General features: G+C 42.6%; 1 protein-coding gene across 1 annotated transcript; it reads right to left on the bottom strand.

Annotated features, from left to right (window-relative positions):
- Positions 1-351: 351 nt before the first annotated feature.
- On the bottom strand, positions 352-3,848 carry nrarpb (NOTCH regulated ankyrin repeat protein b). Its single transcript, XM_048979182.1, has one exon. It carries the CDS (start codon positions 3,374-3,376, stop codon positions 3,038-3,040), a length of 339 nt encoding a protein of 112 aa, XP_048835139.1. The 5' UTR covers positions 3,377-3,848; the 3' UTR covers positions 352-3,037.
- Positions 3,849-18,136: the final 14,288 nt, after the last annotated feature.

The following is an 18,136-nucleotide window of genomic DNA, read 5'->3' as shown; positions in this document are numbered from 1 at the left end:
TTCCGTATGTATTTAGGTTTCAGTAATTCACCACATGGGAGTTGTGAATATCATCCACATGTAAATGCGTATAATAAGAGATAGGTAATTTTTCGCAGGCTACAAGGTATTGTAACTTGGGGAAAATATAAAAGTAATTAAAAATGTTTTTTTTTTGGTCAAGTGTCAAAAGTGTGCAGGATAAAGGGGAACCAAGACAGGATGCGTGGTTCTGAGAATAACTGTCATCGGAAGGAGAGGGAACAGTATTCTGACCTGTAAGGCTTCCCATTGCAGGTCCACACCCATCCCATAATCATTGTTTCCTAGCAACTCAAGAAGAGGTGGGGAGAAGAATACACTCAGCACAAGTTTGATTTTTTTTTCTTTTTACTGACTTGTATACAAACGTACAAAATTACAGCACATGGTATCTCTCCACATATCATCACAGTGTTACATTTTCAACAATACAAATAAAACAACAAACAAACAAGCAGACATATCAGAACATCCATAGCACACAAGACAATCACTGCATGTCTCATTTGCAATCTTTTGTTTCAGGAAAAAAAGACACTTCAGCACTTCTAAATTAATTAAACCTACTCATTTTACTCTTATATCATAAATGTTATGACACAGTCAAGTAAAACAGTTGTGCATCATGCAACGTTTTGTTACATTGATCTTACCATCAGATATATAGTCTCCCTTTAATAACAACGGGGGACAGCACTTCACAAAAAGTGCTCATTAATTGTTCAACCATTATATTTATATGACGTCATATATAATGTATAACAGCTGATTAAAGATACACAAACGTCTTCGCAAACATTACGTTTTACGAAGTAGCACATTAACTAAAACAATTGATCCTGGAATTTTTATACAATAGTATTTGTGTTCCTTTTTTTCTATTCAGAAAAAAATAAAATGTTGGTGTGACACCAACAACTAATATCACAGTCAACAGTGCAATATTAAAAAAATAAAATGATCAAGTTTACCACAAGCAATGCATATATATTTTTTTTTATTTATCTATCTATCTCCAATCTACTTTCCGACAATATTCCATCACTTGTGTTATTGCTTGGGTCTGCGCTGGCCATCGGCTTTGACGTCGCCTCTTTTTTGCCGGCTAGCCAATCAAATACGGCCCTCGGCCTCCCGATAGATCTTTTCGTCCAGCGACCACCTGACCCCTTGTTAATGTCCGGGGTCTGTTAGCTTTTCAATCCAAATATAAAAACATGACAAAAAACTAAAAAAAAAAAAAAATTCTGAACGAGCAGCATAGAAATACACATCATTAGGCATTTCGTGATTTAAAAACGCAGCAGATTTGCATGAGTAATGTAAATTATCCTGTAATCCCGCGAAATAACAATAATAACGTAATAGTTACAATAAGAAGTCCTGCTCAGTAGTAACTGTTCCTTTACTTTCGCTCCTGTAGTTTAACAGCCACGGGGGCCATTTTAATATTCTTGTGCAAGCACTCTTCCCTTCTTAAGGCATAAAATATAGACAATGTTTCTCTATGGAATCAGCATTAGATGTTACGGTGACCTGGAAGTGCCCTGGGTTTTAGAAAACCAACATTTTCATTCCATCAGCATGCCTTCGTACAGAAAAAATGGAAACAAATTCTTATACACACACACACACACACACACACACAACAGTTTGGTTTTCTACTGTGGAAAATAAAAACACCGAATAGAAGCTAAATAAAACGCTCTTGGTGAAACCGATAGTGATGTCCATATATTAACTGGTATGACGAAATACACTCTTGCTCAAGGTGAGTAATAATACATTGAAATGTCGTGCAACCCAAGCTTATCCTGAAGTGTCATCAAAGGTGATGTATTGTAAAGACTGTGAAGGCTATACAGTTGGACAACTGGATACTGCACAGTCGAGGTAGCTGGCAAAGGAATCCAAACCCAGATAGCACACATATGTTGAAATGACACTGATTCCATATCAGACAAAAAAGGTTGAAACGACGTTGATCTTCAATGTTTCACTTTATATCAACATTGAATCAAGGTTTTGCCACCATCAGTTTCTCGATATTTAAAATCTGACCAAAAATCAATTCAGTTTCAACGCTGATAATTTAACACTGACCATAATTCAATGCATTTAAATATAATTCAGCGTTGGGACAATAACATGCTACTATCTGGGCACACAGATGCATGCTCCGAATGCTTAATGGCGGTCCTTTCGGGATCTCATCGTGGGAGAAGCATTTACGGGATAGCAAGCGGCTTTAAGCATCAGAGAACCCATTGGAACCCATCCGTGGAAACTTAGAACGACACCGACTGCACTAATTGTTTAAACAGCATTGGAAAACGGGGAAACATTTAAAAGTATCTATTCCCCTATTTGCTACAAACTCGGTGGTTATGCGGACCCTTCGGTACCGTCTGACTACTTGCAAACAAAAGAGTTTAATTTAGGTAGTGTTCTTGGTTTTCTACGGGGCGAAAAGAAATATGACACAAAATACACGATCGCTGTGACTGCCTATAGAATAATTAGTAATCTAACCAAATAGATGGACTTGATTCTCTTGTTCACCTCCTCCCATTGAGATACTGGCGGCGTATGTAACATTTATCATTCAAATAAAAAGCGGTGTAACTGACAGAAAGCAGATTGTACATGAAAATAACGTTTTTTTTAAACTGAACACCAAGCCAGATGGCGCAGTCTTAAAAGTGGCTTGGCAGCTAGGACGTGGGGATTTGGGGTTTCTGCACATCAGCGTGTAAGCGAGCACTTCCAACGTATGAATAATTCACCCCCTAACTGGGAAAATGCTTTATAAAGTACCGACGGAACGACAGTGTTGTTTCAGATTTAATACAGGAAAATGGCTTGTGGCAAGAATCACTCTGACCAAACATTCCCAGCCCCTTTGCAAAGAAAAAAAATGAAAAACGTGCTTTTTTTTTACTTTGGCACAAGTGAGTAAACTGAAAGGCTGGTCCGCAAGTTCGGTTCTCGGCGTTTACCTGACAGCACAGGCGGATCACCGGGCGCCCGATGAGTACTTCGCCTTGGTGATGAGGTACAACACTATGTCTTGATGTCCTCCAAACGCGGCGATATGTAAGGCACTCCAGCCGTCCCTGTTGGCTAAACGGATATCGGCCCCGAACTTCACCAGCAGTTTGACCAGTTCAAGATTCCCGTCAATAACCGACTGATGGAGCGCGGTCTGTCCCTCCGGGCCGAAAGAGTTGACGTTGAATTCGCAGTTTGTCATGTTCTGCAGGAGCGAATGCAGCTCTTTTGTGTTGCCCGTCTTCACCGCCTCTTGGAAGACTCTCTGCGGCGCGGAGCAAGTCGTTACGTCCGCCTGGCTCATGGTTTTAAAAGAGTACGACCTGGTTGGGTGTCCCTGTCTCTATACAAGATTGCGGGCTTTATAGCCTCGGCCCCAGAAATTATTCGAAATTCGATCGACTTGGGTTAATACCTACCAGGTAAACTGGAATTAAAACATATATCCCAACTAGAGCCTAAATAATAAAAACAAGCAAATGGATGGCGAGATTTTAGTTCTGAAGGCGAGAAATCCAGAAATACAGATTAAATATTTAACTGGAGTCTTATCTTTTGCAGTCTTTACTTCCCGTCTTCAAACGAAGTAGCAGCGCCGGTTTTACTGTACAGGTTACAGAGTGTATTCCTCTATCAGCTGTACGAAAGAGAGGTCCTCCAGAACTCTTCGATTAACTGACCGATGGCATGTGTTCTTCTTGTAATATTTACCTCTTGATCTGCACGTCTTTTCTTGGTTCTCTGGAAGAGCCACTGCAGTCCGTCCTGTAAAAGGTGGCTGCGAAACAAAGTCATTTCAAGTCAGTACACTGAACGACATTCGGGTGAGATCTTTTTTTGAGTTAAATACCTTTATCATTGTCTTTTTCACTATGTAGCCGCTGCTATAGATTATTTATATACTCGCCTGTGTCGCTTGGACCGGTAGTGGTGAAGTGCGGTGCAAATCCTAGCTACGTGCGCGCAGTGCACACCGCCTTGCGCAGACAGTCTGTTCTTTCCCCTGAGCGCGTCGAGGCAGCTATTTTACTTATTCTGTATTTGCATAACAATGAAACGCCAAAAAATTCTGGGTCAGGGGCGGAGACCAAAGCGCTTAATAGGCTGTTGGGGATATTTTGGGAGGGTCCATAAAGTTGGGACTGTACAAAGGCATGCGTGTATACCCAATCAGGAAAAAAACTATACGAATGTTTTGTAGATTTTGTACAGCTTTATGAATATGCGAATACACAAATATTAGAACTATCTGAGAAACTGATGTGGAAAAATTGCATGTTCCTTGCCTTCAGTCGTTCATATGTCACAGACGTTTTCCATCATGATTGTGAGGATGTATTTGAAATGGTATGTTGATCCTGTTAATTAGCTGAGCGAAACCTAACAAAAGTTGAAAAATTAGTCAGCTTCGGTTTAAATATCTTTGTACAGTTTGCGTTCTTGGTTGATTTTAATGATAAAACTGCTCATTGGGTTTAAATGTTACATGATTAGGGCTATCAGTCCCTAGATCATCTGATTTTATTTCGGTTTCTTTTACAGCATAGAGTATTTAAGAGTATTATGTGAGAAAGTGAATTTATAACGAAGGAAATGCAACGCTTCCTCAGGATGCGAAAATGTACAATATTTGGGAAATAAAACTCTTGCTTTCAAAACATCCGTGCTTGCAGGCTATCTTCTTTTGTTAAATGCCCGTGTCATCTAGCTGAAAACTGTTATTTTTCTTAATTCGTTACTTCAAAAACACACATTTGACATGCTTGTCTTAGTGTTTATTGCAGTCTTCCCGTTTGTTTAATGACAGCAGTACTTCAAATGAGAAAGTTCTGTGCACCATTTCCTGTGCAAGTGAATAGAAGCGCAGGCTGTGAAACACGCAATGCATCAGCACCGTGGGAACCGGACTGATGCACCTCTGTGCATCGCCGTCTGCTGCCTTAAACGCAGACGCAAGGCGTGTGAAGTCATACATGTTGTGGGGCCATTTGCCATTGCGCCATAAACGACCGAGCTTACTGAAAATAATTGCGACAAACGGTGTACTAGTTTGTTGCACGTCACAAGCGGGAGTTTCGCATAAGTAATACGCCTATAGATAAACCCCTCTGGAGTTTTATTACGACACTTTTCCTTAAGATTTCTAGCACACAAATAGCTATTTTCCGTGTTATTTCTCTCAGCTGTCGTTCGTTCTAGTCTCTACATTCCGTTTTCATTATATAGGCTATTCTGAAGTAACTGATGTGATTTTTATCACATAAATGTAAGGAAATAGACCTACATATTATCTTGATCTTTTTGATGGCGTAATATACCACGTTTACACCAGGAAGTCACACTATAACATTCAGATTTTAAAAACAAACACTACATATAAGAAACTCAGCCCATTATTCGAACTTGAATAGACCTACTTTGTATAAAGTCCACATTCTGCTACTACTAAAATTACATTTGTCATAATAAAACGCATATAAATATGAAAAAGAAAAATAAGATCAATTATGTCTGAATATGTATTTGTTTGGTGCAAGGAACCAAAATAATAACATATTAAGCTAAATTCTACAGAAATACCCAAACGACGATTCCCCCACCTTGGTTTATTACTCTGTGGTCAATGTAGTTAAGATGTCTTGGCGCCTGACCTGTTGGTGGAAGTCGTACTGGGAGGAGACTGACAGGTCGTGGGGGTGGAGCATCGTGCCGTCATTGTGGATGGGCGGGGTTTCGGAATTCAATTCATTACCATGTGTTTTAGGAGCGTGGGAAACAGTCGAGCTTTTCTTCTCAGCACAGAGAATGAGGGAGATCAAATAACACGGTAAAAAAAACACCCAAGGCTGCTGTACTGTTAAAGTTGGGCAAGGTTCGTTGTCCAGACGAGGAAATCTCGTCAAGGTATTTAAAAAGAGATTGCTAGGACACGCGCGAAACAATTACCCAAGGATATTTTGTTACTTGGGGAAATTTGTAGCTTTATTAAACGTTTAAGCACTGGAAGTGCACGTCACACATTTAAAATAAATTATGAATATTAGCTAGTGTTTCTCATTTGCTAATAATATCGATTCAACGTCCAGTGGAAAACTCCGGCGTCTTACTGGAAACACTGACATGCAGTATTAGTCATTAATGATAAATGGTTTATTGGAAACGTTTTTTTCCCATTGAATATTAAGATACCACGATGAATTCCGTAGTGCCATTGTATTAGTCAGCTGTGGCGGAATACTAAATGCAAAGGATGCAAATATGGGAGGATATCGGAAGCTGTACATGATCGTACACGCCAATGTTTGTCACTGACTCGGCTGCATTGGAATGAGCCAGCGGCCGCAATCACAAGTGATTGTTGTGTCACCATCTTCCAGCCCAAACCTAAGTTCACCTGCCCCATCTGTCCGTAGCTGCGTAAAGGCCTGGCTTGTTCCCATGCGCGTCAGTGAAAAATTCACCTTTCGACCAACGTACGATAAAAAGTGTGTTTATCTGCACTTGTGCGACAAGACTTTTATCTTTGGACAGGCTTTGTTTTTTTATTGCCATGTAGGCCTGTGTCATGTAGGCATATTGAATAACCGGAAAGCACGTTAATTCACGGATATAATTTGACAAATATGTACAGAACTACGGAGGTAGTGTTTTCTGTAACTGAATGTTGTACCTTTTTCTTTCTGCATTACCAGAAAACCACCAAATAGGTTATTAAAGGAAATGGGCGTTTCAGTTACATTTGTGTTATATTTTTATTATCATAATTAACACCGGATTTTTATAGTAACTCACAATCAACATACATAGTTTAGAGTTTGTTTATATAACATTTGTATAGTTTTTATGTATCGATATATCTGTTTGTTTGTTTACGTGAACCAACAACCTTGTCATTATAAATTCAGCATAGTGCCCAGGCCTTGTTCTGGGTTAGCTTGGCTGAGGGTGGGGGCAATTAGAGATTTTGGTTAGGTATTAGCCAGGGTTGAACTGATCATCTGGCATCCTGGCCATTTTCTCGGTGGGTCGACAGGTATGTGGGCCCCCAAACAAGGTGCGAAAAATAACCGTTACCGTTTACCATTCGAACTATGTGGCATGGTGAAGGTTGCAAAACCATGCGACAAACTGAGATATAGATATAAAAGGAGTATTTCAAATCAAAGTAGCCAATAACAATCAAACAGAAATGTAATAACAGAGAAATAATGGAAATGGGGTAGAAAGTGTGAAAAATGTAACGCAGAACATCTGCGCAGTTTCCTGACCTTCTGTCGCATGGATATTTCTGCTTTCTCTGTAAACATTGCCAGCTTTTCTTGTCATTTTCTATGAGGACAGAACGTCAGGTAGACATCTGATGATAACACCTAGCCGGCTCATGTGGTCATGTGGTTTGTGGGGAAGCAGGCGGACAGTACATGCAGCCCAGATCTGACCATGGCATGCAGACTGACCAATCAATCAGCTCCTCTAATAGGATCTGTAAAAACAAAATAATAATTATTATTAGTTAAATAAATAGGCATAAATCTGTTATTTTAAATGTTATTATTTTTTAATTTGGATGAAGCGGAATTATGAAGTGTAAAGATAAGTTTACTGTTAAACAGTCACTGAAAATGTTAAGCATTTTAGAGGTGAATTAATGTATAATGGATATGTTTATGTACTTGTTTTTATCACGTTTAACCATGTTGTGTGCATGCATGGTAGTTTTAATACGTTTTAATATACGCCTTTCGTTTTAAGCATCTCCAAGCATATGCCGTGGATAATTGTATTGTGGATTCACATATGTATTTCTGTTACCAGTGCTGTTCCAGAAGTGCAAAGACTGAGGCCTAATCCCATGGGAAAGCTGCAGGAGGAGCCGTGAGAAATGCCTGTTTCCTGGGAGACTCTTGCGAAGTGGGTGTGTCCTGGGAATTTGCAGAGTAGTAGGTGTGTCCTGGGAATTTGCAGAGCAGTAGGTGTGTCCTGGGAATTTGCAGAGCAGTAGGTGTGTCCTGGGAATTTGTTTGGAGGTGAGCATGTCCTGAGATGACTCAAGACAGACTCCGTGTTCTGTATTCTCTCTCCAAAATAATAATACTGATAATAATAATGATGACAATGATGATGACGACGAGCATAATCTATTTTATATGCATTCCAGTCAGCTTTGAATTTTATTATTTAATCAGCCCATTCACCTGTCAATCAGAAAGTTTGGCATAATTTGTTTATATCAACTACCATGTCAACCTGTTGTCTCTCCCTTACATGGCGTTTATGCTTTGTGTTCTGAACACCTGGCTCTAGATCTCTTTGACCGGTTGGCTTTGTGGTAGAGTACATTTCTAAATCAAGCATGAATCATCCATCCGTCGTCGAGGCACTTATCTATTATAGGGCTGCCAGGGGGCATACATCAACGAGGCAAAAATTTAGATAAAGCAAAACAACCTGTACGAGTATCGGACATGTCGTCTACTGTGCCCGACAAGTAGAAGCATGCAGTACTGGCATTTACCCGCTTCACACAGACATGTGCAGATCTTACCAGAAAATCAAAGTTCACACACTCGCTTCAGGAACATTATTTTTCTGTCGTGGTCAGAGCCTTATCCTCTATTATTTTTATTGCGGTCAGAGCCTTGTCCTCAGATATATCACTTTCCAACCATGATCACTACTGCACAACACACACCTTCTAAATTCCACTTTTAGCATATTTACATTCAGCTTTGTGAAGTGTTTGGGTTTTCTTCTCATCTAGGGTTTACCCCAGCTTTCTGCTGCAATAATCTCCAGACACCAACATGAACCTGAACAGGATAAGAAGTGCAGTGATGCTTTATTTACCATTTCTACATGTATCAGTACATGTACATTGGAATGCTTCTTAATATCTTACTCTTATTTGAGAGAAAAGGTTGAGAGCGATGTGCAGGGACAGCCAGCATGCAACGCCTCTGAAATTGGGGGTTAAGGGCTTTGCCCAGGGGCCCAATGGCAGCATCTATTAGTGTGCAGACCCCAGGATTAAACCCAGCATCCTTCTGATCACAAGCTCAAAGTATAAACTTGCTGAACCATATATGGGCATTGAACTTTTCTGACTTCTCAAATAACTAATCGCATATTGTATTTACTGCATCCAAACTTGCAGTTGTAGCTTTAAGGAGATTGTTGTACTATGGATATCTTGTACTCTACAGCCCTTGTTTTTGCACTGGACTTAATCCAAATACCAGCAACATGGCTGTGTGGAAAAAACGAGGAGCCTGAACCCTCATTCCTAAATGACGGCAACAGAACAAGGTTCATTCTTCTCCTCTTCACAGGTAAATGTCCTGGTTTTGCAGCCCAGATTGTGTGTGTGTGTGTGTGTGTGTGTGTGTGTGTGTGTGTGTGTGTGTGTGTGTGTGTGTGTGTGTGTGCAATTTGCATGCAGATTTTTCGGAGGGGTGGGTGAGCATTTCTGATTAAATTCTGCCCCAATCGTGCCCTTCGTTCCAATTTAACTAAATTTCCCCAGAATGATTCCACATGCCTGGAATGACAGCAGAACTAGCTGACACACGTCCCTTAGAGATGCAGTATATTTTTCATTTCAGGTTTTTTAAAAGTGTCATTTTTTTAACCTTTTTCCACAGAGCTAATAGTCATGGTGTGTGGTACTAGTACATGTTCTACCTACAAAAATCTGTTTTTTTTTTTTAAATCTGAAAATAAGCAGCGGGTCTTCTAATTCAGGTGCTGGCAGAATTGCTTGTGGATGTTCTGTCAGAGTTTTGTCTTAGTGCCTAATAGATTGAAACAAAGTCCACAATCCCAGGACTTCACACTGAAATCTGCTGTACTCAGCTCAAATAATAATAATAATAATTGATACTTTATTGATCCCCTGTAGGGAAATTATCTTTACGCCTCCCTCTACTCCCTCTACTAAGTTGACCGCAAAGGGCTGCCACCCAGCTGGGGGTTAAGAGTCTCGCTCAAGGAGCCACAGACGTGCTGAGGCTGGGTTCGAACCTGCGACCTTCTGGTCACAAGGACACAGGCTTAGCCCACTGAGCCACACGCTGCCCCTAATCCAATGAGGACATTCTCATGGAACTACAGACTGCAAGGGCCACAGTTAGCCTGACAGATAAAGTTTATAATCACTTTATAATAGACATCACTCTACTAGAGTCTGCAAGAGATCAAAACAGAGCATTATTCAATTTTGATAATTGCAACAATACTCTTTTAAGATCATTTATCGCAAATTCCTTCCCCTAGAAGGCATGGACAGTTTGGCAATTATCCTGAAGGTAGCAAATTCTGGTAATGCACCCGAGGGACAGTACAGACTGGCCTACCAACAGGCAAGGGGACTGGGAGAGTTCCTGTGTCATGTGGACACGCCCCCGCAACCTCTCTTCAGCCCCATTTAAGGTCCCCATGAATCCCCCAGGGTCTGAAGTGGTCCCCTTCAGACCAGTGTGACCCAGTAATTATGTGTGGGAACAAAATCTGTCCCTCTCTCAGTACCCCTTTGCTTCCTCAAATCAACCTTACCTCAGCATGCACACACACCCCCCAGTGCCATTATCTCATAGAATGTAGTGCAGATTACCATGGGAACTGAGCCCCCCATCGCCCCTCCCCCACCCCCTTTCTACCCCAAACAACCCCACACCGGCGTCCAGCCAGCCTCGCATCTCTATCTGACTAACGCCCTACCCCCCATGACCCCCCTTCCGTAGCCATTTGCTATCTCAATTTCGATAACCACTATGGGAACCAAATCGCTGTCTTGCAGCAGAACAGATGAAAGCCACGAGGAAGAAGGTGGTGCCTGAAAGCTGTAGCTCAGGCGGGTACACGAGCGGTACCCCCCCCCCCCCCCCCACCACAGGCTGCAGACTCCCATAGGTGACGTAGGCCCGGATCCTGCTCTAAAACGGCAGAATAATGATTTTGTATTTCCTGTGAGAAAAACTGTTTGAGGGAGAGACGTCAACGTGCATCTTTTATTTTTAAAGCACGGATGCATTTTTCCATTACATTTTTATCCCATGTTTCTCTCTGGTGATCCTTTCTCTCCGGCCTTTCCCAAGCCTGGCTTGCAGACCCCTGACTTCCATTCCCTTCTCTGTATCAGGCTCCCCAGGGATGTCTTGCTCACCCCTTTCCACCCCTAACTGCCCAGGGCTCCCAAGACAAACAGGCTACCAACCCTGGTATCATTACTTACACTGCCGGGGATGCAGCCAGGCTAAACTAACGTCAGTTCCTATAACTAGCAGTTATGTATGAGGAAGCTAAATACATTTTTTTTTTATTCACACATCCACCCACAGAGACCACACAATAATCTGGTGTCAAGTTCATGCTGGATTGCACTGGATTTCAAAGCATGCAAATCACTCTAAAACTCCAACTCTGTTTCAAGTTCAATATAAGCTCTAATTCCTTTTAGACTTGGGGCAGAGTCCAGCTATTTGGTGGTAACACTCAACTAAACATTAGATGAGTATCCTTACGTGGACCACGGGGGTTCAGTGGAATGTCTGAGAAACACCAGTGAAGCACGCAGAGGTACAGTGCATGGATATAGTGCAGTGTCTCTTAACCTGGTCCTCGGGGACCCCCAGACGGTCCACATCTTTACTCCCTCCCAGACAGTCCACATTTTTTGCTCCCTCCCAGCTGGAGCAAAAATGCGAACTGTCCGGCAGTCCCTGAGGACTGGCTTGAGAAACACTGGTAACTGTGTGATGGATTTGCGACTTTGCATTTCAAAAATCGGTTTGGGTTTTGGAAGTCAGCACATTTCAGAATTCCCCATAGAGCACCCCCCCCCGCCCCCCCCATCGCTGATTCTGAAAATATGGGGGTCAGCTGAAGAGCAGCCACACAAATTTGCACTAACAACTGGAACATGCCTAATTTTTCATTCTTTCTCGTCAAATCCTCAAGGCAGCTGTTGTGCTGTATGTGCTAGCCAAAGGCCAATGAACTCAATACCTCACATCCTGGCTATCACAGTGGATGGAACTGATCAGGAGAGATCTGTCAGCTGTCTTCATCTTTTGAGTGTGAAACTGGAAGAATCGCTACCTTAGCTCCATGTGCACTGAGTATGGGCACCACTGGGAGTGAGCTCATGATTTACCCCCAGAGGTTTAAATAAAGGCTCATAATTGCCAATATTTTGTGAACATCACACATTCTTCTGGTAGATCAGCTAGTAAGAAAAGTCTTGCATCCATCGCCTGTGTGTTAGTTCAGTCGATGCCTGAACAGTTGAATGCAGAATCCCCACAGCAAGAGCCGTGTCGTTGCACCCTGTTGACGTTCGCTCTCCTCTGCCAAGCCATGTGACCCTCGGCAGTACTTTTACTTAGGACTGCTTTTGGCAGAGTACACATCCGCCCCCTACTGGCAGGTGCAGGGGGTATTATGGGAAGTCAAGCATTTTAATAAAGAGCTGGCAATGGCTTTAAAAACTGAGGCGAAATGGAGGGAAATCATTCTGTGGTTTGAGCAGACTGGGGCATTATTAATGGTTGCTTAGCAAATGCCTTATTCCAACTTACAAGCTTTATTAGGCTTCATCCATTCATGCAGATGGATGTTTACTGAACCCCCAACATGAGCCAATGCCTACATCACAGTCAGGCCGTAAATGCCTTCTTTTGCAGCATTGGATGAATGTCATTCTAGTGAAAGGAATGTTCTCGTGAGGTCACACCGCCACATAACACCACATTCCCTCCTGCTTAACCATTACCCTTCCATGCACTGAAAGCTGAAGATCAAAATCTGCAACAACGTAATTAAATTTCCATCTGTTCTGGTCTGTATCTAAGTGGGAACAATTAATTGTGCGATCATAAAAAATCTTAAAGGCTCCTTGGTGCGTTTGACGTCTAATTCGGACCTCCCTAAACCTGCTCCGCCTTGAACACTCTCACTCCCTGATTGCAATTGGCTGTAGTGTGGAATCCGGGACAACCAGCAGCGGGAATGTCCTGTTAGTGTTTGTGCACGGAGCCCTGTGTTTTGATTGGCCGGCCGTCACTTGTGTGTGTGTGTGTGTGTGTGTGTGAGCCAGCAAGATTGTGAGGACCGTTGCGTTTGATGTCTCCTATTGTCTGGGAGCTAAGCTGCTTCCTGCCTCAGCACCTCGATGGCCAGAGACTCGGGAGCCTCAATGGGACTTTTCCTCTAAGCAGCCACAACAATGCAGCCCCCACGTCATTTTCCCTAACAACTGCACCCCCCGCCGAGCCGGAGCTTCTCTCCTTCCCTGCGCTCATCTCTCAACAGCTTAGCTTATAAATGCATTAACACATGAAGAGATCAGGAGGACCAAGATGCCACAGAGAGTCTTGGGTTTTTTTCACCCCCGCCCCCCTCCATTGCTGTTAACTATATTTGAGCCAGCTGCCTGTTTTTTGTCCCAGGGCAAATTAGATCTGTAGATGTATTTGTAAAGTATCATTTAGTGGGTGGTTATATACATTATGTTGCTATGTACATTTTTTTGCAGATATTTTCTTCCAAAAGCGAATCACAAACGAGGCAGATAGGATATAACAAGCATTACACTGTAACATCATGCTGAGACATAGTGGATAATGTTTGCGTGTTCCTGGAAGTTCTGTTTAAAACAAATTAATCTCCCTGTGCCTGTTTCACAATGCAGGACTTAGTTCTTCTAAAAGTGTGCCTTCTAGGGACAATAGGCATCAGCAGCCTGCCGCAGCAGTGGAAGGAAGCGAAGAGCCGCTCCTTTCATCACTGGTTTATGGCTTTGTCACTGCATTCCTGCAGAGTGGTGATGTCATGAGAATTGACCCCAGACAGACAGAGCTGTTTACGCTCTTCAGAGCAGGAATTGAGTTTTGGGGCGGGGGGGGGGGGGGGGGGTTGCAGAGAGGCACCAGAGGGAACACCGTTCGCCGTGCTGGCGGGGAAATCGCAGAGACTGTGAAACGAGATGAAGCGTTGAGTGTTAGAGACAGGAACAGTGCCATAAAACGAGGTTATAACTAACACCATCATGATAGAGAAGAAGGAGTTTATAGGATAACACAGTGCCCAGCCACGCAGTGCCCAGCCACGCAGTGCCCAGCCACGCAGCCTGATACCAGCAGAGCATGTGATGCATTGCTGCATGGAGGTGGCGGTGTTGTTAGGGGTGCTGGTGCTGCACACTTTTGTGCGACCGCTGGTCATTACCAGAGCAGAACATTTGCTCTCTCTCAGAACCATAATCAATATATAAATATTGGTTCCAGTGTTGTACTTCTACATTGTAAGTTGCCTTGTTGACTAAGCGCTACTTTAGCAAAGATCACACTGTGAACACGCTAAGCACTGAACTTTGAACATACGTCCCATATATTTGGTGATTTACTAATTCATTATTATTTGAATTGTAATTTGTATGTGACTGGTTGTCGAGGATCAAGTGTTGAAGGAGTGCTAGACTACATGCAAGATCTTTTTATTTATGGGATTCAGAATTCCAGGGGCCGGCTTTCTTTTCTTACAAATACAGGTACATCGTAGATGCTGCTACCAGTGCACCTTAAGGCAAACACTCATTCATAAACCTCAAGCAATTAGCAATCAGTGGTTCGGTTTCTTGTTCGAATAAAGTCATCATTACTTTTGAAAGTCAGTGCAGACACAAGTATAACATCTATAAGTGGCAGCCATAGAGCCGTGCTGCGATTCTGGGCCAGATACGAAGCACCCAGCCCTACTCACCATAATTTACAGTGATTTCTAGAAGCTACCTTCAGTTCTAACTGTATTCAGGTGGCTCCCCATGAAGCTGCAAAGAAAACACAGGAACACAAATTTATCTCCTTTTCAAGCAAGGGAAAAAAAATCAGGCAAATTTTAAAAAATATCTACTTTCATGCTAAATATCTATTTTCATGCTGTTTTCTAATGAGGAGAAGTCAGTGGCACTTTTCCAAATCCAAAGAGAGGTTCTGATATCGTCACAGCCGCTAGATCTTCACCTGTGAGTGAATCTGCATGGTGGTAACAAAGCGACTTGCTGGCCCATGTGCGCCATAAACTGCACCTTATTCTGCCTGGATAAGTTTGGGTTTACTGCCATCCAGCAAACAGATGAAGAAGATTACAGTGGAAATGCTTCTCGCAGTGACCCTGTTTCAGCTAAGCAGATCAGAAAATGGATGGAAAATCGTTTCCTTGGATAAATAGTCTTGTCGAAATATATGTTGCAAATAGCCTAAATATATGCTATAAATAGACGTAATATTTATGTGTCAAAGCAATGGGAAGTACAGGAACATTTCAGTCACTGCAGCATTTTATATTGGATTTCATTGACTCCGGTTTGAGATCCAGTATGTTGTTACAAAAAAGGAACAAGAGGAGCTTGTGTGACACAGAAACACAAACGCAGACAGAGCTTATTAAGTTCCCGGGCTTATGTGCCCTGGTTTAGGTTTCACACCGAAAAACCCGCTGCTCTTGATCACCAGACCTGCTTAAACCCTGTTCATCAACCCATCCCCCCTCCCCAATCTTGCCAGCAGGACAGATTTCCCCCCTTGCCACACAGTGACATATATCTGGGATAGTTTCTGCTGGAGTGCCTCAGGGCGCCCCTTACTTGTAACCCCCTCCTGTTTTATGCATCAGCAGCGCTGCTCGCAGAACAGATCCCAGCGCTCTGTGAATACTGTGATTGTACTCACCTGCTCCACTGAATAGGTGGATTTTGTTGACATAATCTTCAGGGACAACAGATACCAAAAGACAAAAAGGGCTATAAGTCTATTTAAGCACATTATTTAAGTAACTGAAATACTCTTGAGCCAGCTAAGATATTATTCTATGACATGAACAATAGGAATGTTTTAAATGATATAATATGCATGCAGGTACACTCATATTCTATATAATTTTCATAGTTATAAGTAAAAGATCTTTTTTTCCATTCAAAGGGAAAGGTTTCTCAAAACAGGAAAAACTTCCAGTGAAATTCTTACCTTCAGACTGCTGTTAAGAACAATACCATTGCTGTATTACAATAACAATGAGTGCAGGGCTAAATTAGGTCAATAAGCACCGTAAATCAACATTCAAAGAGAGGAAGTCAGCACCAGCAAACAGCGACCCCCACCCTTTTTTTTAACCACAAGGCTGTGTGATCCCATGGGCTGAGCCCCCCCCCCCCACTTCGTTCACTAAGGAGCCGATTGGCAATAAAGAGCAAGAGAAGGGCAGCATCAAGCGCACAGGAAATTGGGCATCAATACCCCTAAATTCCCTAGATGGAAAACAGACATAAACCCTCTGACTAAGGGTAGACTAACCTCTGCTTCTGGAAGGTCATACATTGTAACCAAACATGTGACAAATGTCACCAAAGTACCAAATATGCTGATTGATGGATATGGGTATATAGATACGGATACAACATCATGTGCAATAACCAAGGAAAATGTTTCTAAAATAAATACCTAGCATTAATAAAACAGTTAATATGTACATATACTATATCTAGATAAAATGCCATCAGATACAAAAGTACGCACAAATAATATTTAATGACATGCTTTGTAAACATAGACTTTTGTATTCTGGAAATGACTAATTTGACTTTTCTACAAATAATAAGGTAATAAGATCTCTTTCCATTGATTTCAGTTTACAACCTTTTCAAACATGTCTTTAATCATTATTGTGCTAACATTGTGCATAAAAACCAATGAACATAAAGCCCAGTAGTGCTTATTGAGTAATATAAAAAGTCTCAAGATTGTTTAAGAGTGAGCCACTGATATTGTGAGTATGAAGAACTGATGCAGTGTTTGAGAGTGAGGTTCTCAGATCGTCAGTATGGAACTCTGACTCCGTGTTTCAGAGTGAGGTCCTCGCATCATCGTTGTTATGGAACTCTGACTCCGTGTTTGAGAGTGAGGTCCTCGCATCGTCGTTATGGAACTCTGACGCAGTGTATGAGAGTGAGGTCCTCGCATCGTCGTTATGGAACTCTGACGGCGTGTTTGAGAGTGAGGTCCCCCTACCTTGAGAGTGACGTCCTCGCATCGTCGTTATGGAACTCTGACTCCGTGTTTGAGAGTGAGGTCCACCTACCTTGAGAGTGAGGTTCTCGCATCGTCGTTATGGAACTCTGACTCCGTATTTGAGAGTGAGGTCCCCCTACCTTGAGAGTGAGGTCCCCCTACCTTGAGAGTGACGTCCTCGCATCGTCGTTATGGAACTCTGACACCGCGTTTGAGAGTGAGGTCCCCCTACCTTGAGAGTGACGTCCTCGCATCGTCGTTATGGAACTCTGACGGCGTGTTTGAGAGTGAGGTCCCCCTACCTTGAGAGTGACGTCCTCGCATCGTCGTTATGGAACTCTGACACCGCGTTTGAGAGTGAGGTACCCCTACCTTGAGAGTGACGTCCTCGCATCGTCGTTATGGAACTCTGACACCGCGTTTGAGAGTGAGGTACCCCTACCTTGAGAGTGACGTCCTCGCATCGTCGTTATGGAACTCTGACACCGCGTTTGAGAGTGAGGTCCACCTACCTTCGTTATGGAACTCTGACTCCGTGTTTGAGAGTGAGGTCCTCGCATCGTCGTTATGGAACTCTGACACCGCGTTTGAGAGTGAGGTCCACCTACCTTCGTTATGGAACTCTGACGCAGTGTATGAGAGTGAGGTCCTCAATGAACTGAAAACCTTTTGTTGGATGCCCAGTACTTAATCTGTGAAATCCAATTAATTGTAAGGTATCTGGTAAGTTAAAAGGAATTATTTTATAATAATTCAAAAAAAACACCTTTCATGCAATGGTTTCACCAGCCGTGGCCCATCCTGCCCCCCCCCAACTCGTCCTAGACTCCACCGCCACCTCCCCAGTTCCGTCCACTCAGCTTACTTTTCCTGTTCCCCTGCCGCTGCCGGTCTGTGTTTGTCTTGGACTTCCCCAGGAAAGGGCAACACTGTGGTCATGGTGTAAAAATTTTGCACTCTAATAACCTTCCTGACGGACAGCCTGGGAAAGCTCCTCGTGAGAC

This window comes from Brienomyrus brachyistius, chromosome 2 (assembly GCF_023856365.1).
Source record: "Brienomyrus brachyistius isolate T26 chromosome 2, BBRACH_0.4, whole genome shotgun sequence".
Classification (NCBI taxonomy): Eukaryota; Metazoa; Chordata; class Actinopteri; order Osteoglossiformes; family Mormyridae; genus Brienomyrus; species Brienomyrus brachyistius.
This window is presented reverse-complemented; position numbering and strand designations above follow the sequence as displayed.